The 22,874-nt window shown below is 42.1% G+C and overlaps 1 protein-coding gene across 3 annotated transcripts in view; it reads left to right on the forward strand.

Annotated features, from left to right (window-relative positions):
• The window catches only part of mgaa (MAX dimerization protein MGA a), a 106,651-nt gene extending 84,197 nt beyond the window's left edge, over nt 1–22,454 (forward strand). For 2 of the 3 annotated variants that reach the window (XM_073040316.1, XM_073040317.1), the window contains exons 18-25: nt 1,390–1,508; nt 3,146–3,209; nt 3,462–3,647; nt 5,185–5,296; nt 8,599–8,892; nt 13,333–13,506; nt 17,775–17,978; nt 20,334–22,454. In XM_073040316.1, the coding sequence (XP_072896417.1) occupies nt 1,390–1,508; nt 3,146–3,209; nt 3,462–3,647; nt 5,185–5,296; nt 8,599–8,892; nt 13,333–13,506; nt 17,775–17,978; nt 20,334–21,652 (2,472 nt within the window). In that variant the 3' untranslated portion in view covers nt 21,653–22,454. The remainder of the gene's footprint in view (nt 1–1,389; nt 1,509–3,145; nt 3,210–3,461; nt 3,648–5,184; nt 5,297–8,598; nt 8,893–13,332; nt 13,507–17,774; nt 17,979–20,333) is intronic. The other variant, XM_073040318.1, reaches the window with a different exon arrangement.
• Nucleotides 22,455–22,874: the final 420 nt, after the last annotated feature.

Below are 22,874 nucleotides of genomic sequence, written 5' to 3' on the forward strand. Positions count from 1 at the left end.
TGTAAATAAAAAATTGAAAGTTCAATGCACCCAATCCTCCATTTGGGTTCTGCAGATAGTGCTTTCAAATGTGGATATTCTTGTTTCTTACAGTTGGAAGCAATCTTTTTCACAAGGCTTTCTTGTGGTTCTAAGTGCCGTCATATTAAACATTTATACCAAGCACTTATCCTTCCACTGATTGCCAAATCAGTTTTGTCCAGTGTCAGATGGGATTGACCTTAGCACAGCTGAACTGTTGCATCACATGTTTGTCACTACAACTTTGAAGCCTCAGTTTCTGAAGTTGGGATTCTCATTCACAACAACTGTCATGTGGGAGTCAAAAAGAAGATATTGAAATTCCTAAATGGGTCCAATTTCAATGCCCTAATTGTTTTAACCTAAGGTAATCCATTCTGTTATGTAAAACAAAGGGTTATTTAAGCACCATAATTTTGTTAATGCAAAGTAACATTTCAATTATATATTTTACACATGGAAATTTAAAGGACAGGAACTCCTGATTAAAATTGAATGCTATGTGATACTTTGCTGTCACAGTTCCTCCATAGAAAGGAACAAAGAATATACTGCAGACTCATGGGTTTTTTTTCTTTCTTTTCATCCCTGAAGAGCAAGACATAACAAGTTCGGATTCACACCAATTTAGTCCCAATTTGCGGGGTCGTTGACAGGCAGGTCTTTAAATTACTTTGCTTCTTTGGATTGTTCCAGAGACAGGTTTCTGTACACTGACACCTGCAGCAGATGGAATGTTCCCAATTGTACTTAACCAGAGTTGTGTTCACTTCTCACTCTTTCCACTGGAAGCCATGGTTCCTGCAGCAACCAAGTGATCCTTCCCAGTAGTTACACCAACGATGAGTTCAAAGAGTTTAGATGACATTCCCTCACATCCAAGTCACTCTCAAAATCCACATCTTCTCTCCCACTCTCCTGTTTTCCATTGCAACCATGGTGCATATTGTAGTAATTGACTGCCATGGGGAGTGTGCCTTTAAATGCTGATGCCCTTCTGAAACTAATGAGGAGTAAGTTGTGCAGGTTTTGTAATAGCACACTTTCTAAATTTAAATTACCCTGAAGCCATCTGAAGCATTCCTAAGACCAATTTTCTAACTCATTGCGGGAATGTTGATAAGTACAAAATGCAACAATGATCTAGATTACAAGAAAAGGGCAATATCCAATTTCCAGGCACGTGGCAAATGCAAAATAGCGGCATGGATTTCAAATGTATTCTTAATTCCGCTGAGTATAATGAGGGCTGAGACTGAGAGTGCCAGGCTGTTTTTCCAAAAAAAAATTGTGATGTTTTGGACAATGTGTAAAGGGTTAGTAGTACTGCTGGGTTTTTTTTAGTAAACTTTAAAAATGTTTTCACAGTTTGATTCAACTTCCAGTGAAGAGGCAGTGGACATTGAGACTGTGGAGGAACTCTCCGAGAAAATCAACATTGCTCGCCTTATTGCTTCTGCTTCCCACCACCATACAAGGAAAACAAAGTATTGTGATTTCTTAAAATTTTTAAATATCAGAATTTGGTTACTATAACCAGCAAAGTTACAGATTTCATGTGATGATGTATTATTTATAGATCTATGCATTGATGTTAATATGCCTATTGAGATGCATTTCTCCTTTGTAGATGGTTCAAGGACCATAGAATATAGATGTAAAATGTTGTCAGAAGTTGTGAAGAGTGAGGTGAGGAATGTCTGTTTTGGACAGAAAGGTAGTTATGAAAGGAACTAGCTGTGAAAGCTACTGAACAGAAATTGGACAGGCACAAGTGACAATAATTTGCAGGTAATAGAAAACTGAGGGCTGCCAAGATAGTTTTACAACTAGCTTGAACTTAGTAGGTCAGGACTTTTTTTCTGAACTATACAAGTTCTGTGATTTTCATTTTGCAGTCTTGGTATCAGTGTTGGTGGGTCTGTGGGATTCGGGAGAAAGTGAGTTAAGTAACTGAACAAATGCATGAGATATCTTGTGCAGTATACTAATATGTGTAAACGTGGGCATATGACTTAGTAAAGTTATGATTGAAATACATTTCCATGGTGTGTTAAGGATTTAATGAACAAGGGATTTTTCAATTACTGTAGATCTCCAATTGGCTGAGAAGCTATATATATATATATGTGTGTGTGTGTGTGTGTATATGCTCTATATCTCCCTCAAGTGGTTTATTGAAAGGTGGTTATTTGGAACAGATATGTAACACTTCATTTTAATTGAATTAGATTTATTTAAAGATAAGTGAACTTTATAATGTTGATCTTCAGATTGCTTTAAGTAACTGTTTTAACATTCCCGTAACTCGCTGCACCTTGAGTTTCTATGGAACCTGCAACTTAGTTAACTCAAATAGGGGGTGAAATACAGAAGCCTTTTTATTTCTGTTTTTGGTAAGATTGAATTATTGCAGACTTTCCAAACATATATTGATGAAATTATTCAAAGGTCATACTAACTAGGCATGTGTTAAAGTGTTCAGATTTGTCTTGGTATTTCACCTGATGACTAAGATGGTGATGCGCTTGGACACAAGCCACTCTAACTCCAAACAAAGGTGTAATTATTCATTCTTTCCGCCTTTTCTACGATCACAAGACACTACTGGTTATTAAGAACATCAAGTACTGTAGGTCTACCCCATCAGCAAGTCGCTCGATAGCGATAGAGCTGGACTTACTACATACTGTTGTTGTGTGCCTTTGTCGTGCCAAGGCAGTGGGCAGTCCAAAAAATGTGTGAGTGGTTGTTTTGGACTTTGATAAAATAGAGTTTGCAAGTCTGGTTCTGTGGTGAGACCAACAGTGGGGGAGCTGTGTTGCCTTGGTTGTGATGAGGACTAGGCCCTCAGGCCTTGGAGAGGAGGCGTCGAGGTAATGTGGGATAGAGCAGAGGCCTCAGTGGGCTGGAGTCCGACTGGCTCCTCCCACTGGTGCTCCTCTCCAGTGTTTGTTTCTGGGCCAGGACAATATCCCATGCACCATCATTCTTTAGCCCCTGCCATTTCAGGGCCATAATCATGTGTGCTGTGTACTGTTGGTAGTGCTCTCTGTACCTTGGCCCAGGCAGAATGCTGTTTCATTCGGCTTGATTGAATGATGATTTAACTTTTTTCTTGCAGATGCCATTTCCACAACCCATACCTTACAAGAAAATCCAAAGAGGAGTACACCAAACCCAAGCTAGTAAGTTGCTGTTGGCAGGAGTGTTTTGAATGAGCAGAGGATTTGATGTCCTTAGATGGAAAGCAACATATGTAAATGGAATGCATTTGTAGTGCTGTTAGGAGGGTGAACTTATATTCCATCATTTGGATTGCTGAAAGTTGAAGGAAAATCTGCAGCTGTACTTGCTGAAGTTTAGAAAACTGGGGGGAGGGGTAATAATGTCTGGATTTTTTTTTATTGTTAAACTATAACTATTTCTTTCTCCTTTAGAAATCCACTGCTCATATCAGTAAGGAAGCCAAAGCTCAGCTGGATGCCCTGGTATTATATCGAACTACACACACAGTTAATGAGCGGCGGAGGCGTTCTAAAATTCGAGACCTTTTTGAAAGGCTGAAGAAAGTGTTAGGACTTCGTAGGGAGGAGAGGGCTTCAAAATACTTAATCCTGAAAAAGGTTTATGAAAATATTTGATGACTTGAAAATATTCTTCTCACCACTGGTTTAGGAAGTATCAGTCTGTCTGCTTTAATAATAATTGGCCTTTTTGCTTTGGTTTGATGCTGAACATAAGTAGAATAGTCCATATAACAACTGGGTCATGTAGAGGACATTTATTACATTTGAGATGTGAATGCTCAATTTCAGTGATGTATGATGTCATAAGCGTAACTTTGAATTAGTTGTTTGTTACTTTTTGTGGAGACTTCATTTAGCCATATTCCTGTATTGAAATTAAAATGGTCAAGAATGAGTTTTGAATGATAAGGTCTTAACAGACTGTGTGTACTAGTCTTCAGCTTACTCATTAAATAGAGAGAGATTCATCTATTTAAACAGGACTTCTTTGTGTAATGAACATTTGTGGGCAATTCCATATTTGAGTGAGTGAGGCCTCCGTCAGTTAGGGTCAACAATAGATGTTGCATCCTAGCTGTCTAGTAATGCAAGCATGGGCAGTACAATATGGAGAGCAAGCTGTTGCCCATGTAGCAAGCTCCCTCTCTCCACGCATCTGAACCCAAAGGAACGGCAGAGACCGATACAGTTTGGCACCAGCAGCGTCACAGGAGTTGCCAGTCAGCATTGAACTCAATGTGGGACTGCCTTAGGGATTCCAACACCAGATTTTTCCATTGGGATTTACTCCCAAAACCTTCCCCATGAGTGGATATAGCTGCAAGGCAGTGGAGGTTTGAGATCAGAGTTTTCCTTCTAGATGAGTTGCCAACCACGGCTGATAACCTCCATCTGGCCAAACCAACTGGTTTTAAGGTGCCGATAACTTGTCTTTGCCTCTTGTCCTGTCAGTAGAAATGGTTCCACCAGGCTTAGTAGCCAAGCCACAAGTGAAGGCCAGGAGCTCGACTGGTTGTCAGAGGCTTTTTGAGGCACACCTCATTGGAAGCACCTAATAAGTAGTGAAGCTTATCCCCACTATCACCTCCATCTATAACTACTTTAAGAAGCAAATTCCTTATTTATTTATTTATTTATTGGAATACAGCATGGAACAGGCCCTTCCAGCCCTTCAAGGTATGCTGCCCAGCAATTCCGCAATTTAATGCTAGCCTAATCACAATATACAATCACCAATTAATCTACCAACCGGTACTTCTTTGGACTGTGGAAAGACTGTGGTCACGGGGAAAATGTACAAACTCCTGACAGACAGCGGCAGGAATTGAACTTGGATCACGTATACTGTAAGGCATTGTGCTAACCATTACACTAACATGCTGCCCAATTTGCCTGTAATTTGCATCAGAGGTATAAGTGTTTGGTCTAGCATTAAAATTAATGCCAGTTATTGAGCAGTGGAGACATTGAGTTGCAAGACATTTTTGAAATTTTGAAGAGAATATTGGTATTCACAGGAATAAAGAATTGTAAGTACTTTACTTTGAAACAAGTTTGTAAAGATAGTTAAAGTGCCAGAATGGCTGTATTGTTCAGAATATTTTGTGACTGTTAAGTTTCTCTACTATTGTAGGCATTTTCAGAAATCCAGAATGCGCAGGATTATTTTGATTGTTTGTCAGCTGAGAAAAGTATCCAAACTCGCAGAAGGGATTCACTTATTCGCAAAGTCTCTCAACTGACAGGTAAGGACAGTATGCTGCTTTCAGCTCTTAAGTTACTCAACCCAGAGGAAAAAAAGCTGTAGCTCCCGTCATAGATGGTGAAATTCCTTTCCTGTAAGGCTAGAGGAAAGTTTCTGTAAATTATTTGTAACAGTCATACGTTGTAGAATTTCTAAAAGGCATATAGTTAACTTTATTAGCTAGAGTACTGAGCTATTGATGTTTACTAATTGATGCATAATAATTAATTACAGAATTATTCATTGTACTTAATGATATTAGTATTATATCTACATTCATGATATAAGACTAGCATGTTAATTGTGCCTTGATGTTTGAATAGTCTGTTTACCTTTTTGTCCAAAAGAGTGACTTTGCTGTAAAAGGAACTCGTTATCTGTACTTGTTATCTGTTAAAACTGTATTATGAGTTAGCATATTCACCACTGGGGGACACTGTAATCTAATACTAGCATTGTGACTTGTTATATTTGGTGTTGCTATTTCTGTTCCAGCAGAGTTCGTGGATGTCATGACCACATTAATATTTTAAGTGTGTTATTTTTTCTTACATAAAATTGTGCAGAGTACTAGGGAAATTAGAGAAATATCTTGTTTATAAAAAGTAATAATTCATTAGAAAAAATACATTGAAAATAAACACACTAATTCAAGATTCAGAGTCGAAAAGCACAGAAACAAGTCCAATGGTCCAGTACATCCATGCTGACCTTCAAGTACTGATCTACACCTACCGCAATCTTTCTCATTACAATTAAATGCACCCCTCCCCTCCTCTCCCTAATTTGTCTGCCACCCCCTACCCGCCACCTGCACACTAGGCACATCTTTGGCATAAAGGGGGAAACATGCACATGGGGGATCCCAGGGGTAATGTACAAATTCCACAAAGACAGCATCAGAGGTCAAAATTGACTCTATGTCTCTGGAGGTGCATATTATTTTGATTCAGCCCCGAGTCCAATGCAAACTGGTGGAATTAAGATCATTTGTGTAATTGTAGTTTGAAAATATAACTCTTTAAGTTCAAAATAATATTCTACCCTAATTCAGGGGACGTTTATCAGCATACAGTATAGTGCTGGATGGGCATTCGGCCCACATTTTGTGCTAATCTTGATGTCAGTTTATACCAAATGTCCTTCTGTGTTTCTTCCATATCCCTCCATTCCCTTCATATCCATGTCTTTCATATTCATGTGTCTATCTAAAAGCCTCTTAAACGCCACCAAATTGCTTGCTTTCTCTGTTGCCCCCAGTAACCTTATCCAAGCACCTATATGTCTATGTTTAAAAATAATACTTGCTCCTCATGATGCCTGTAAATTCCTTTCCTCTAACCTTAAAACAGTGTCCTCTGGTATTTGACGTTTTTAACTGGAGAGAAGATTCTGTCTGTGTTATCTATGCTTCCCATAATTTTAAAGCTGTCCATCAGGTCTCCCTTCAGTCTCTGATACTCTAGAGAGAACAACCCATGTTTGTCCAGCTTTTCTTTACCAATCATGCACTCTAATCCAGGCAACATCCCAGGGAACCCCTTCTGCACCCTCTCCACACTCTTCACATCCTTGCTATAATGAGGCGATCAGAGCTCCCCATAATACTCTAATTGTGCTCTGACTGAAGTTTCATATAGCTGCGGCATGACTTCCTTACTCCTATAGTCATCACCACTACTAATAAAGGCCAGCGTGCCATTACGTCGTCTTTACCACTTTACCCGCTTGCCTAACTACATTTAGTGAGCTGTGGATTTATCAAGGGAATTGCCATTAACTGCACTGCCTATAAAAAAAGTATTCCCCCTCCCACCCCCTGATGTTTTCATGTTCTATTGTTTTGCAACATTAAATCACAGTGGATTTAATTTGGCTTATTTTTTAGACCGATCAACAGAAAAGGACACTTCTGTGTCAAAATGAAAACAGATCTCTACAAGGTGATCTAAATTAATTACAAATATAAAACACAAAATAATTGATTGCACAAGTATTCACCCCCTTTAATGTGACAGACCAAATCATCACTGGTGCAGCTAATTGTTTTTAAAAGTCACATAATTAGTTAAATGGAGATCGCCGTGTGCAGTCAAGGTGATTCAATTGATTGCAGTAAAAATACACCTGTATCTGGAAGGTCCAATTGCTGGTGAGTCAGTATCCTGGCAAAAAGTACATCATGAAGACAAAAGAACACCTCAAGCAACTCCAGAAATAGGTTATTGAAAAGCCCAAGTCAGGATATGGATACATGAAAATTTCCAAGTCGCTGAATATCCCTTAGGTACAGTTAAGTCAATCATCAAGAAATGGAAAGAATATGGCACAGCTTTAAACCTGCCTGGAGCAGGCCATCCTCAAAAACTGAGTGACCGTGCAAGAAGGGGATTAGTGAGGAAGGCCAACAGGAGATCTGTGACAACTCTGGAGGAGTTAGAAGCTTCAGTGGCTAGGACAGACTGCACATACAACAACTGTTGCCCGGGTGCTTCACTAGTTGCAGCTTTATGGGAGAGTGGCAAAGAGAAAGCCACTGTTGAAAAAAAAACTCTTAAAATCTCGGCTAGAGTTTGCTGGAAGGCATGTGGGAGATTCTGAAGTCAGCTGGAAGAAGGTTTTATGGTCTAATGAAACCAAAATTGAGCTTTTTGGCTATCAGCCTGAATGCTCACCACACATAATCAAAAACACAACATCCCTACCATGAAGCACGCTAGTGGCTGCATCATGCTGTGGGGATGCTTCACTGCATCTGGCCCTGGAAGGCTTGTGAAGCTCAAGGGTAAAATGAATACAGCAAAATACAGGGACATCCTGGAGGAAAACCTGATATAGTCTGCAAGAGAACTGAAACTTGGGAGAAGATGTGTTTTTCTGTTGATCAGTGTCAAAAAAGCCAAATTAAATCCATTGTGATTCAATATTGTAAAACTATAAAACAGAAAAACTTCTGGGGGGGGGAATACTTTTAACAGGCACTGTATGCTTCTCTGGGATGGTAAGTTTTAGACCATTGTGGTGAGAAGAGGTAAAAAGGCAAGTGTTGAATTGGAAATTGCCACATGGAAAAGTGCCATCAGAAAGGGTGTAACTGATGAAAGTGGAAGATTGGGCCAAGGAATTGCAAAGCAAGGGGGCCTTTTGAAGTGCTGGAAGGAGAGGGGAAAATACGTCCAGTCATGAAACCGCCCTGGAGGGGGGGGGGGAAAGAAATTGTGCTACTGGGAAATGTTCTCATCAGCTTAACCAAGTCTTGATTTCTACTGGATTTAATTTAGTGATTATCTGTTCTGTTTATAGGGAAGACTGATGAAGTTATTTTAAAGAAACTGGAATATATTTGTGCAAAACAGAGGGCACTTGATGCTGAGAAGAAAAAGCTTGCACAGAAGGCAGATGACACAAGAAAAAAGCGCTCCAAAGGTTGGAATGCAGGACTTAATTCATCAGTGGACTCTTTCCAGAAGGTGGCCATGGATTTGCGGAACCAGAAGCCACCCAATGTCGTTATGCAAACTAGTGAACAGGAGAGCCCCAAAACTGGTACTAGAAAACCTCTTATTCTCACCAGGAAACGGTCGTCAGCAGCTTTGTGTATGTAACTTTGTCTTCTGCAGAGTAGATGATGTCACTCCACAAGTGAAAATGATGTAATGTTGTTATATAAAACTGATTGATGGAAGTGCTTTATTTTTGGAATACTTTGCAAAGTAAAGCTAAACAATTCGTAAATATGGTGGTAGGGTATCTCTTTTTCTACTCGCTTTTTGTTAATTCACAGCCCAAATTTGTCCTTTCTGTGACTGTGCAACTAGAGAATTTTATGAGGGGAACTCTTTAGCTTTGAAGATGATTGAGTCCTTTATCCACTTACAGGCTTTTCCGCTGCATAATCTGTTACCTAAACTATTTTTCACATATAATTTCACAGATAGGCATTGAAATCTGTTGGAAGTAGTGGAGGAGAATTATTGTTTAGTTTTATTCGTAAGGTACTTTCTACTGTAGGTGCACTGCAAAAATGAAGATTTTTGAGGCTGAGGAACATGGATGAAACAGGTATTGATTGTACACTCAGTGGCCACTATAAGTACATCCGTACATCTGTTCATTAATGCAAATATCTAATCAGCCAATCATGTGGCAGCAACTCAGTGCATAAAAGTATGCAGATGTGGTCAAGTGGTTCAGTTGTTGTTTGGACCAAGCATCAGAGTGGGGAAGAAATGTGATACAAGTGACTGACCATAGAATGATTGTTAGTGCCAAACAGGGTGGTTTGAGTTATCTCTGAAACTGCTGATCGGGGATTTTCACACACAATAGTCTCTATAGTTTACAGAGAATAGTATGAAAACAAAAAAGCATTCAGTCAGTGGTAGTTCTGCTGGTGAAAATGCCTAGTTAATGAGAGAGGTCAGAGGAGAACAGCCAGACTGGTTCAAGCTGACAGAAGGGTGACAGTAACTCAGACAATCACGTTACAACAGTGGTGTGCAGAAGAGCATCTCTGAGTGTACAACACATCAAACCTTGAAGTGGAAGGGCTAGAGCAGCAGGAGATCAAGAACATATGGAGGTGGCTAATAAAGTGGTTCTGAGTGTATACAACTTAGTTACTGCCCATTACGTGGCTGGTGTTTAGGGCAGCAATGAAGCTCCTTTATCTCTGGCTCCTTCATCATGTCAGTAGCTCCCTCAGTTTTCACTACTATCGGTCATGCAAGTCTCAGATAGACATACTTTATTGATCCCGAGGGAAATTGGGTTTTGTTACAGCTGCACCAACCAAGAATAGTGTAGAAATATTGCAATATAAAACCATAAATAATTAAATAATAATAAGTTAATCATGCCAAGTGGAAATAAGTACAGGACCAGCCTATTGGCTCAGGGTGTCTGACACTCAAGGGAGGAGTTGTAAAGTTTGATGGCCACAGGTAGGAATGACTCCCTATGACGCTCAGTGTTACATCTCAGTGGAATGAGTCTCTGGTGCCTAACCAGTACATTATGGAGTGGATGGGAGTCATTGTCCAAGATGGCATGCAACTTGGACAGTATCCTCTTTTCAGACACCACTGTCAGTCCAGTTCCACCCCCACAACATCACTGGCCTTACGAATGAGTTTGTTGATTCTGTTGGTGTCTGCTACCCTCAGCCTGCTGCCCCAGCACACAACAGCAGACATGATAGCACTGGCCACCACAGACTCGTAGAACATCCTCAGCATCGTCCGGCAGATGTTAAAGGACCCCAGTCTCCTCAGGAAATAGAGACGGCTCTGACCCTTCTTGTAGACAGCCTCAGTGTTCTTTGACCAGTCCAGTTTATTGTCAATTCATATCCCCAGGTATTTGTAATCCTCCACCATGTCCACACTGACCCCTTGGATGGAAACGGGGGTGACCAGTGCCTTAGCTCTCCTCAGGTCCATCACCAGCTCCTTAGTCTTTTTCACATTAAGCTGCAGATGATTCTGCTCACACCATGTGACAAAGTTTCCCACTGTAGCCCTGTACTCAGCCTCATCTCCCTTGCTGATGCATCCAACTATGGCAGAGTCATCAGAAAACTTCTGAAGATGGCAAGACTCTGTGCAGTAGTTGAAATCCAAGGTGTAGATGGTGAAGAGAAAGGGAGACAGGACAGTTCCCTGTGGAGCCCCAGTGCTGCTGACCACTCTGTCTGACACACAATGCTGCAAGCCCACGTACTGTGGTCTGCCAGTCAGGTAATCAATAATCCATGACACCAGGGAAGCATCCACCTGCATCACTGTCAGCTTCTCACCCAGCAGAGCAGGGCGGATGGTGTTGAACGCACTGGAGAAGTCAAAAAACATGACCCTCACAGTGCTCGCCGGCTTGTCCAGGTGGGCGTAGACACGGTTCAGCAGGTAGACGATGGCATCTTCAACTCCTAGTCAGGGCTGATGGGCGAACTGGAGGTGGTCTAAATGTGGCCTAACCATAGGCCAGAGCTGCTCTAGAACAAGTCTTTCCAGGGTCTTCATGATGTGGGAGGTCTGTAGTCATTGGAGCCACTGGGGCGCGGTGTCTTCGGTACAGGGACGAGGCAGGATGTCTTCCACAGCACAGGAACCCTCTAGAGACTCAGGCTCAGGTTGAAGACATGGTGAAGTACTCCACATAACTGGGGGGGGGCACAGGCTTTGAGCACCCGGGGGCTGACACCATCCGGGCCTGCAGCCTTACTTGGATGGAAACGTTTCAGCTGTCTTCTCACCTGTTCAGCTCTGAAGCCCACTGTGGTGGTGTCAGGTGTGGGAGGGGTGTAGTCACGAGAGCAGGGTGGGGGGCTGCGAGGAGGGGTAGGAGGGGAGAGTGGATTATGTGTTGGTTGGGGGCTGACAACAGATAAATCATGTGGGGGATGGGCAGGGGCCACAGTGTCAAATCTGTTGAAGAACAGGTTAAGTTCGTTGGCCCTGTCCACACTGCCTTCAGCTCCTCTGTTGCTAGTGGACCCAGTGATGGTCCTCATCCCACTCCAGACCTCTCTCATGTTGTTCTGCTGGAGTTTCCACTCAAGCTTCCTCCTATACCTGTCTTTAGCCTCCCTGATCTTGGCTTTCAGGTCCCTCTGTATTGTCCTCAGCTTCTCCCTATTTCCATCTCTAAGCGCCCTCTTTTTAGCGTTCAGGATGTCCTTAATGTCCTTTGTTACCCATGGCTTGCTACTTGAATGACAAAGGACAGTTCTTGCCGGAACATTGCAGTCCACACAGAAGTTGATGTAACCAGTGTCCTCTTCATGTGGCTCACAGAGTGCCTGCCAGTCTGTCGCCTCAAAACAATCATGGAGTGCACTCCAGGGGTCTCAGGAGCAGACTCAGGAAAACGGTCGCACTCAGGTGTAGAAGAAATCTTCATTGCTGTTTCCATAAAAATTTTAACCGCTTAGGGTTGTTGGCCCTGAGCTGAACCTTCAAATCAGTGGACCACTCTTAGTCTGGTCTCTACCCTTTGAACTGTTCGGCATGGGTGATTGTACCAGCAGCCAAAGCATAAAGCCCTAGCTCCAGCCAAAGTAGCTCTCAGGGTCATTAGAGCATGCAAGCCTCCAAGCCACAACATGGTTGTGGTACTCTTGGAGGTGTGTATACAACAGTTACTTTTATATTGCCTTATAGGGTTGCTTTTGGACAGTATGGTATATTTATTGTTTTTTTAAATTGTGTTCTTTATGCTTATGTTTTTTCTGTGCTGCATCATATCTGGAGAAACAATCATTTCATTCTGCTTTACTCTTGTGTCCTGAAGAATGACAATAAACAGTCTTGAATCTTTCATATGAACTAAGCTTTAAAAAGAAAAATTCAGAAGCATTTTGTAGGGTGGCAGGGAATAGTTCTTGGCTCCATCCCTTGTCTAAGTTGGGGAAGTAAGGCCAGCCATTGTCATTGATGGTACCATTTTAAAGCTACAAGTCAGTATTTAGTAATTAATTTGGAAATGGAAGTCCATGTTGATAGAAACACTGCATTGCTCCTACCTCTTTCAGCTAATTTGATGATCGAATTGTCTACTGATGCAGATTGCCATGGTTAAGATCAATAAGGAGTTTTTTTCCCACTTCTTAATTGAAAAGAACTTTTAAAAAGTCAAAAATAAATTTGTTGACCTGAAGTGAAGCAGAACTTGCAGCAATTTGCTTTTTACCTAGAAATTATAACGCAACATTAAATACGCCTTAATGCAGAGCAGCGTGAGCAGCCCTTGTCGACACAGCAGGTCTTGTTTAAGCTTTTGCATTTACCATCATGAGCTTTTGCCTCTGCAGAGCTCATGGGAGGGTGATAGGAGACATTAATTGTATGAAGGTTCAAAAGATACAGTAGATTTAACAACAATTTGAAATGATGCCATTGGAGGGTGGTGTACTGATGAGCAAGAAAGGTTTAGGCAATGAATGAGAAGTACAAGAGTCTGTGCATGTTAAGTAAGAATTCAGGGTGCATGATGAATTGGAACTATTAAACGATTGGTTAAAATACTGTTTTTTTGCAGATTCTTCAACCACTTCCAACCCCACGGGTGGGAATTTGCTGATGACTCCACAGGGTCAGGTTCTGACTTTAAAGGGCCCTCTTATTTCTGGCCAGACTTCATTCTTTACTGCTGAGGGACTTCTTAGTGGAAGCCAATCCAAGGGAGATGATGCTACTGGAACAAGTATTGCAGGTATTACTAATGGGATTTGGCTGGATCTTCACAATGCTCCACGTTTGTGAAAGGCGTGACTAAGAACTGTACAGCACCTTTGCTTAAGATATTGCAATTCCAATTAAGATTGGCTGTCAATTTGGCTGTAATGTTCATATGAATCATTTACCCTTTCCTGCATAAGAATTAACTAAATTTGATCGTAATTTGCACTTTGATGCTGAATGGTCATTTGAGTCACTTGCATTACCTCGTGGAAGATGCAGTTGTCATCCTTTTACACAAGGTTTTTGGAAGGGCAAGGTACAGGTTTTATTCCTGCCACCGAAAAAAGAACACTAATCCAGCAGCCCTAGGGTTGCATATACAAGTTTTGATGTCAAATTTGACCCCAAGCAGAGCTTTAAACCAGATATTTGTATTGTTGCTAAGACCTCTTGAGTGTTTATGCCTCCGTGAAATTGCCTGATTTCATGCTACCTCAGCATTTCACTGGCTTTGTTTCCTTTAGATTTAACTGTTACAAATCATTCCTGCTGACTTCTTCATCCTAAAGTAACTCCAAGGTAATAGTGCCCTTGTAATACGGGTGACTTGATAATCCCTAAAAGTAATTGCCCCACCATTGTCTTCTAAGTCAGCCCCAGACTATGGAATTACCTTGCTAGACAATTTTGCTTCCTTCTTTTACTTTAAAACTATCCTTTTTAACTAAACTTTTATCCATATGTTGTAATATTTCTTCAATGTTGCAGTCTTGTTTTATACTGATCTTGCAAAGTACACTAGAAAGCTCTGTTAAAAGCACTATGTAAATATATATATTTGTAGTGTATAAGAGACTGATAGAGGTGAAGGTTGATCCTTTAGCATGCTAACTTTGTACGGTTCTCCTATTTATATTTGAGTTGCCTTGTTACATTCATGCTTGTTGGCCTACATTATCTCCTAGTTAAGTATTGCTTCAAATTTAAAATGGTTGGTTTTGAACTCACTCAGTAATTCTCCTTTCTAACCTCTAGTTCTATATCTTTCTGGCCCTCTACCTTTCTGTGAAAGAACTTCAAAAACCTAGTCAGTTAACTAGTTTTTGCTCTTATATCACACTGCTCTATATTTCCATGATAGAAGTTTTGCCTAAGTCCTTGTGATGATACGTTGCATTCAAAGGCACATAGAAATGCAGATCACCATGATACTGTTCAACAAACATGTCACAATGCAGTTTTGCGTATGTGGTGAGGTTGACACCTCAAAGTTTAGGCTACATCCACACTAGACCGGATAATTTTGAAAACGCCGGTTTCACGTAAAGATGATAGGCGTCCACACTATGCGTTTTAAAAAATATCTCTATCCACATTGAAACAGAGATTTCGCTGAATCTCCTCCTGTGCATGCGCAGGACACATTTACCAAAAACAAGCGACATGTTTGGTGTTGAATCTCGCTGTGGAAAATGGTGCGTGTTTGTTCAGTTACAGACTAGAAAATCAAACGACGGGCAGCTGTTGGCTCTCACGCAGGAAGAGTTAAAAGTAAAAAAAACAAATACTGAATTGTATGGAGGCAGCCGACGGGGAGTTCACGGACTGTATGACCCGGCTGACGACGGACATTGAAAAACTGACTAACTCTGTTCCATTAATAAAGCATCTTGTTAAATGTGTAAAGCATGTCTGCATCAGTGTTATCTTGTATTTCCATACAATGTTACATTAGGCTGTTACACATCTATTGTCAGAGAAGTACTTGCATAAATAGGTAAACCACCTTCATACGAGCAAGGACGGAAAACAGGGCCAAGTGAGTACAGTATACTTATTTATTCAGTAAGTTATGGGTCAAAGTATTTGGTGAGTACATTTCTAACTCTTCTGGCTTCAGTCTCGTTGCCGTCTGATCTGAAATTGTTAGGTTGCGTTCAAGAAAACAATGAAATGGTGTGCTGCCGTCTGACAGCGTTTTCAAAAGTCTCCAATTATCCCGTCCACAGCGTTTTCAAAAATACCCATGCTGGAAAGCATTTCTGAAAAGCTCTGGTTTCGGGGGACGAAAGCACTGTTTTAGTGTGGACGTAGGGTAAAAACGAAGAGAAAAAGCTTCGGTTACGGATTTATCTGGCATAGTGTGGACGTAGCCTTAGTGCGCTATATTATGTTGACGGCTTAACACCCAAAGCAGTTTTAATGTGGTTGGAAAATTGAGGAAATTCTGGAGTTAATTTTAGTTTTTAATCTTTGTGAATCTGCTCTTCGGAAGAACTTTAATGCAATTCTACTTTAAAATCACTTCTTAAATATTAAAAATGTCTTAATATCTAAAGCAAATTTAGTTTGTTAACAACAGTATGTACAGTATTATTTTATAATTTTGCATGGCCGAATACATATTTGTATTTGGAGCCAAGGACAAAGTCCATCAGACTATACAGATAAAATAATATATACTACACTCTATGAGGGCAGTGTTGCAATATCAAATAAATGTTAACACTTTCAAAATTGTGAAACTGAAAGTGTACACCAATGTTGTTTGCTGCAGTATTTTAACAGAAGTTTTCTTTGAAGTTAGTCAACTCCGTTCCAAGTGTACTTTGTGGCCTTGTTAAGTGTGTGTATAGACACCAGAATACCTAATTCCAACAGTTTCAGATTCACCTTAATGATACATTAGGTACCTGAACAGTTTGTAAAAAGCACTAAATAAGGCTAATTGACTAGTGTATAAATGATTCCAAGAAATGAACTCCTACCAGCTTTACATTTGTTGCTGAATTTTAAGATGTGAATAATATACTTTATTGCTCTGCACTCTTTCTCTTACTTTCCATTTTTGCTGTATCTCTCCTCCCCTCTCTCTCCTCTCCCCCTCCACCCCCCTCTCTCTCCCTACCCCCCACTCTCCCCACACACACCTCTCTCTCTCTCCACACCCCTCTCCCTCTCTCCACACCCCTCTTTCTCCCTCCCCTTCTCTCCCTCCCCTCTCTCTTCCTCCCCCTCCCCACACACACCTCTCTCCACACCACCTCTCCCTCTATCCAAACACCCCTCTCCCTCTCTACAAATGCCCCCCTCTCTTTCTCTCTCTCCAAACACCCCCCTCTCCATACATCACTCTCCCTCTCTACAAACACCACTCTCCCTCTCCATACATCACTCTCCCTCTCTACAAATGCCCCCCTCTCTTTCTCTCTCTCCAAACACCCCCTCTCTCTCCATACATCACTCTCCCTCTCTACAATCACCCCTCTCTCTCTACAAACACCCCTCTCTCTCTCTCCAAACACCCCTCTCTCTACAAACACCCTCTCCCTCTCTACAAACACCCCTCTCCCTCTCCACACATCTCTCTGCACACACCCCTCTCCCTCTCCATACATCCCTCTCTCTACAAACACCTCTCTCTCTCTCTACAAACACCCTTCTCCCACTCCACACACCCCTCTCCCTCTACACATCCCTCTCCTTCTCTACAAACACCCCTCTCCCTCTCTACACATCCCTCTCCTTCTCTACAAACACCTCCTCTCTCTCCAAACACCCCTCTCCCTCTCCATACATCTCTCCCTCTCTCCACACCCCTTTCTCCCTCCCCCCTCCCCACACCTCTCTCTCTCCACACCACCTCTCCCTCTCCAAACCACCTCTCCCTCTCTCCAAACACCCCTCTCCCTCTCTACAAATGCCCCCTCTCTCTTTCTCTCTCTCCAAATATCCCTCTCCCTCTCCATACATCACTCTCCCTCTCTCCAAACACCACTCTCCCTCTCCATACATCACTCTCCCTCTCTACAATCACCCCTCTCTCTCTACAAACACCCCTCTCTCTCTCTCCAAACACCCCTCTCTCTACAAACACCCTCTCCCTCTCTACAAACACCCCCCTCTCTCCAAACACCCCTCTCCCTCTCCACACATCTCTCTGCACACACCCCTCTCCCTCTCCATACATCCCTCCCTCTCTACAAACACCCCTCTCCCTCTCTACACATCCCTCTCCTTCTCTACAAACACCCCTCTCCCTCTCTACACATCCCTCTCCTTCTCTACAAACACCCCTCTCCCTCTCCACACATCCCTCTCTCTGCAAACACCCCCTTCTCTCTCTCCAAACACCCCTCTCCCTATAAACACCTCCCTCTCTCCAAACACCCCCTCTCTTTCTCTCCAAACACCCCTCTCCCTCTCCACACATCCCTCTCCCTCTCCCCCTCTCTATCTATCTCTATCTCACCACACCGCACACACACCTGCCCCTCCTCTCTCCTCCTCCTACCCCAGGCATTGCTTCAGTTACTGTACAACTGCAGGGGTTGCCAGTTCCACTTCAGGTCAACAATTTTGCTATTGCGGGATCACTCAGTTCTGGCCAGTCAGCATCTGCACAGTTGAGCACCAAACCAGGGATGGAGGCTGTAAGCTCCGATTCAGCAGATATGAGGCAAGGGAACAATGCCAAATCGCAAGCTCCAGCAGGTTCAGTTGGTAAGAAGCACTACATCCATACTTTCACTTCTCCACCCCACCCAACATGCTTGTCCTCGGCCGTGTTTACTGTCAGCATGAGACTAAACACAAATTAGAGGAACATCATCTCATATTCTACCTACGTAGTCTACAAACTGACGACGGGTGACTTCTGGTGAACTATTATCCTTCTGTTCCCTTTCCCCTGATCTACCTAGGTTCTCTCTGCTCACCGCAGCCCTCATCATCTGGTTTCTTTTCCCCTTTTTCTCCTCCTCCTCTACTTGCTCCATTTCCTCATCACCCCACTGGTTCCTTCTCACCCTTTCCCATTTGCCCTATCCCACCTCCCTCTCCCATCAGATTCCATTGTCTTCAGCTCTTTGTTGCTTCCACCTATTGCCTCGCAACTTCAGCTTCTGTTTCCACTCTCCTTTGACCCCAACTCACCTGGATCTGCTGAACACATGCCAGCTGTTGCCCTACTCCTTCCCTCCACCTTTTTATACTTGCTGTCCCTCCTCTATATCTCAGTCCAGATGAAAGGTTTTGACCCAAAATGTTTCCCTCTGCAGTTGCTTGCCTGACCCACTGAGTTCCTCCACCAGCATCTTTTGTGTTGCTCCATACTTCCCTTTCTAATTTCCACAATGTTTAAAATACCAAGGAATTGGGGGGTTTTTCTTGAGTATTCCATCATCCTAACCGTTTTGGTGTAATGTAGAGAAATTGCTGGTTCTGTGAATAGAGGAGCGAATAGCAAATAGACTAAGACTCAATTTTGTCAGGCTGTATATTGGTCAATACCTGTCTGAAAGTCTGTTGCGAGCCCTTTTCAGCTGACAACAGATAAAAATTGATCAGTAGAAACTCAGCCCATCCATTTTTTGACTTGGGACATTGTGAAATGTGTTGATAAACATAAAGGCCCTCTGAAAGAATTTTGAGAGTCAAAGGATTGATTCTAATTCAATTGCATCAATTATTTTGATTTATTATTGATTTGAGTGGTTATTTTGGGTGGTGAGGAATGGTTTGAGTGATCTTGTACAGTTATATTGTTGCAGAATTATTGATATATGAGGGGTGATTGATCAGTTCGTGGCCTAAGATAGACGGAGTCAATTTTAGAAAACCTAGCACATTTATTTTTCAACATAGTCCCCTCCAACATTTACACACCTAGTCCAACGGTCGTGGAGCATACGGATCTTGGACCTCCAGTAAGTGTCCACAGCAGGGGTGATTGATAAGTTCATAGCCTACGGTAAAAGGAGATGAGTTACACAGCTCGCATTACATGCACATGCAGTTCAACTCTTTGAGTGATGATGCAGAAAGTTTGATTATAACATCTCCTGCTACCTTAGGCCACGAACTTATCAATCACCCATCTGTGGACACTTTCTGGAGGTCCAAGATCTATATGCTTCATGACCGCTGGACTAAGTGTGTAAATGTAGGAGGGGACTATGTTGAAAAATAAATGTGCTAGGTTTTCTATAATAGACGCCTTCTACCTTAGGCCACAAACTTATCAACCACCCCTCGTATGGCTAACTGATGTAATTTGAGTCACGTTGTTTGTTGCTATGGAGATTTCCATGTAATCTCAGTGAATTGACATTTCAGAAAATGTATGGATCTTGATGTTCCTCTCATGTTGCTTTTACATAGGTGATCACTAAAGTCTGAATGATGGACTAACTGAACAGAACACCATGCAGTAATCACTTAAGATGGTCGGTTGTCCGTCATGTCTGACGATGACAGAAAACCTGTGCCGGAGAGCTTTTAAAGTGCCATTGCACCAGGGCAGCTCCCCTCTATCAACCTCAGAAGTCTAAGTCCAGTGGTATGAAAAAGCATCACAAACTGGCGTCTTCCTTGGTTGCAGTGGATGTCCAAGACATGTTCTATGCTCTCCTTCCTGGCCGTTGGATCTCATTTGCCCGGTCCACTGGAGCTGACTTTGTATGCTAGGATGGGCATGCCCCTATCTCACAGGGGTATGAGCGAGGCTGCAAGCTGCCCTCAGCTGCTTTAGCCTGCCTATTGAAGTGGTGTACCAGGGTGTGGCCACTGTCACATGTAAACAATTGCTTGGCACCATAGGCGTGAGCGGCCCCAGAATGGACACGACAAGCCCCTTCACCAGAGATGCCACCCCATCCCTAGACACCCTTACATCCCATCACTTAAGTTACCACACAAGGGGATTTATTGTTTGCATATCTCATTACTGAAAACGTAGAAGATAAGGTTGAAAGGTAAACTTGTCCTAGAGTGAGTTCAAATTGTAGAAAAAGAATTTGAATGATGTTGTACTAATTTTGCAGTGGCATGTTTTAATTGTTTTGTATGTCATCCTAGGTGATGAAGCCTCTTCATTCATGATGCCAAGAATAGTGAATGTAACCTCGTTGGCAACTGGGGAAGCCCCACTGATGAATGTAGAGAACATGAATAATTCCTTTGCATTTGATACTCAGCCTCTTGACTTCAGCATAAAAGGGAGAAAACGACGTATATTGCAGGAACGGCTAAGTTTTACAACCAGTAAAATACCAAGTTTGTCCATTGTGAAGAACAGCTCTCATCCAGCTGGGAAGTCTACTGTACCTGATGAAAGTGAGGTCACGCCATGCCCTTATTCATCTGAGGCTGAAGAATCCGAGTGCGCCCAAACACAGCAGATTGTAGCATCTCGTTCACTGGATGCTGACAATATCAGTGAGTTGCCCAAAGCGCTGGATTTGTCCAGCTTGTCTGACGGAACTGCAGTGTCTTGCACAGGGCAGGCTTGGACTCAGGAAGCAGCCCCAGGTGAGTCATCGACAGTAACTGAAATAATGCTCGGAGATAAATTGGAACTGCAGGTGATAGGTGGCCGAATGCAGACGTGCAGCATAGATAAGGCTGGGCAGAGTGACAGAGAGGCAGAACTGTCCTCGTCTCAGCTCCTTGAACCATTACTGAAAGCAAATGGCTCAGCAGCTGGTGACATGGTGGATACTGAGGGATATGAGCCATTCACTTCTCTTTTAAATGAACTTGCGTTTTTAAATCAGCAGTTCTCCGATGAAGAAAATCCAGATGTCTCTTCTGTGTCGGACCACAATGCATTGGGCTTTATTGACAGTGGAAACCAAGGGGACAGCATGGATGAATTGTCATTGATCCATGGACCGGTATTGGTGGATATTGACAGTACTGATGGAACCACTGAACTAAAGCAGGTGGCAGGGAGGGAGAGTGGTGGCTCCAACAGTCCACTGGTGTTGCAGCTGGAAGAAGACGACTTGAATGTTGAGCAGTTACTTGGCAATGAAATGCCTGTGGACTCTCAGACTGAATTGGATAATGGCACACTGGACTTGGAGGGTAGCTCTATTAGTGGTTCAAGCAGTTCAGTAAATATTTCCCCTCCCCCACTCATCCATATGAAAACAACCACCTCTTCAGCAAACACAGGGATATCAAGTTCTTTGGATATGCTTTGGAGACCAATGCCTAAGCTGGCACCCCTTGGCTTAGCTTGGGGAGCTGGGAAAGCTGTATCATCAGTACAGGTTGAGTCAAGGTCTGAGGATTCTCCAGAAACTAACAAACCAATGCCCGCTTTGGCACGGATCTCTTCCCCACAACAAGACAGCGTGGAGGGTCCAGAGTTTGCCTCAGGAGAACACTAGTACATTTTTTTGCTTCTTATCATCTCATAATTTTAAAAATCTCTCCAGTGGGGAGCTGAAATATGAAATTAAGCTTTCTTTGGAGGTCCATGGTGATCATGCACAGTGTTACTAAAATAATGAATTCAGTTTTGGTTAATGGAACTCGTACAGTTTCTGGCTTTTGTCCATCATGAAGTTGCACAGATCATGGCAAAACACTGTAGTGCTATAATTTCTAGATATTTCTTCTAGATATTCTTAGCTAGATCTTGCCTAGTGGAATCTTCCATTTCAATAATTTCAGGATCTTGTGCAGTTTTCAGCCTGACCACCTTAAGCAAGAAGATTCCAAGCGTAACTTTTTGGGAAGGTATATGTAACTTGTATAAATGAAATTTTGAGCTTTGCTTTCCAGAGTACAACTGTAGTACAAAATGTCATTTTCTGTGTTTTGGTAACCTATTCTCCTGAATGACTGAACGGTTAGTGTGTTTTAAATGCACCAAACCTACCTTTTGAATTTCTTAGTTTTGGAAGAGATGAGATTTAAATAGTGTACTGTCTTAAAACTAATGAAAATGAATTATGTTGTGCAGCACAAATTAGAGGGACAAAATCTAATGTCTGGTGTGTATTAAAAGATGTGTAAATACTATATTTCACTATGGTTTTTAAAATATGTAGCAGAGACTTAAGTTTTTTTTGTTTTGTCAAGATCTCACTATTTTTTTAGATAATTCATACTGCATACACAGCCCTCGTTAGAACCTCCTGTGGTAAGAGGGCATGTGTGGCCTTGCAATAAAACTGGTAAAATCAATACTTTGTGTTACAGTCATTTTACACATTATTGTTCTTTATCAGGTACTGCAGTGAAGGGAGTCATCAGACAAAGAATTGCTTAATTGCCTTTTCTTGATTGTAAAACAGTGCTCTGGGTTGCTTTCGCATTATCTGTGGAAGTCCCATTTAATTTCATGGTTTACAGAACTTCCACTGTGTAACACTATGCTGTCTCAATTTCAGCTTGGTGTATTTTGCCAATCTTGAAAATTTCAACAGTTGTCACTGACTATTAAGTTCCTAACGTAACAGTGATCAGTAAAATGAGATGCTCTGACCTACAGCAACAGACTGGAATCACAGGTCTGGGAAACTGAGTGATCTTGACTTCCACAGTTGATCATGTGTATAAGATTGTATTTGAGGTTGCAGGATGTCCCAGATCTTGGCAAGGGCA

Source organism: Hemitrygon akajei, chromosome 3 (genome assembly GCF_048418815.1).
Source record: "Hemitrygon akajei chromosome 3, sHemAka1.3, whole genome shotgun sequence".
NCBI lineage: Eukaryota > Metazoa > Chordata > Chondrichthyes > Myliobatiformes > Dasyatidae > Hemitrygon > Hemitrygon akajei.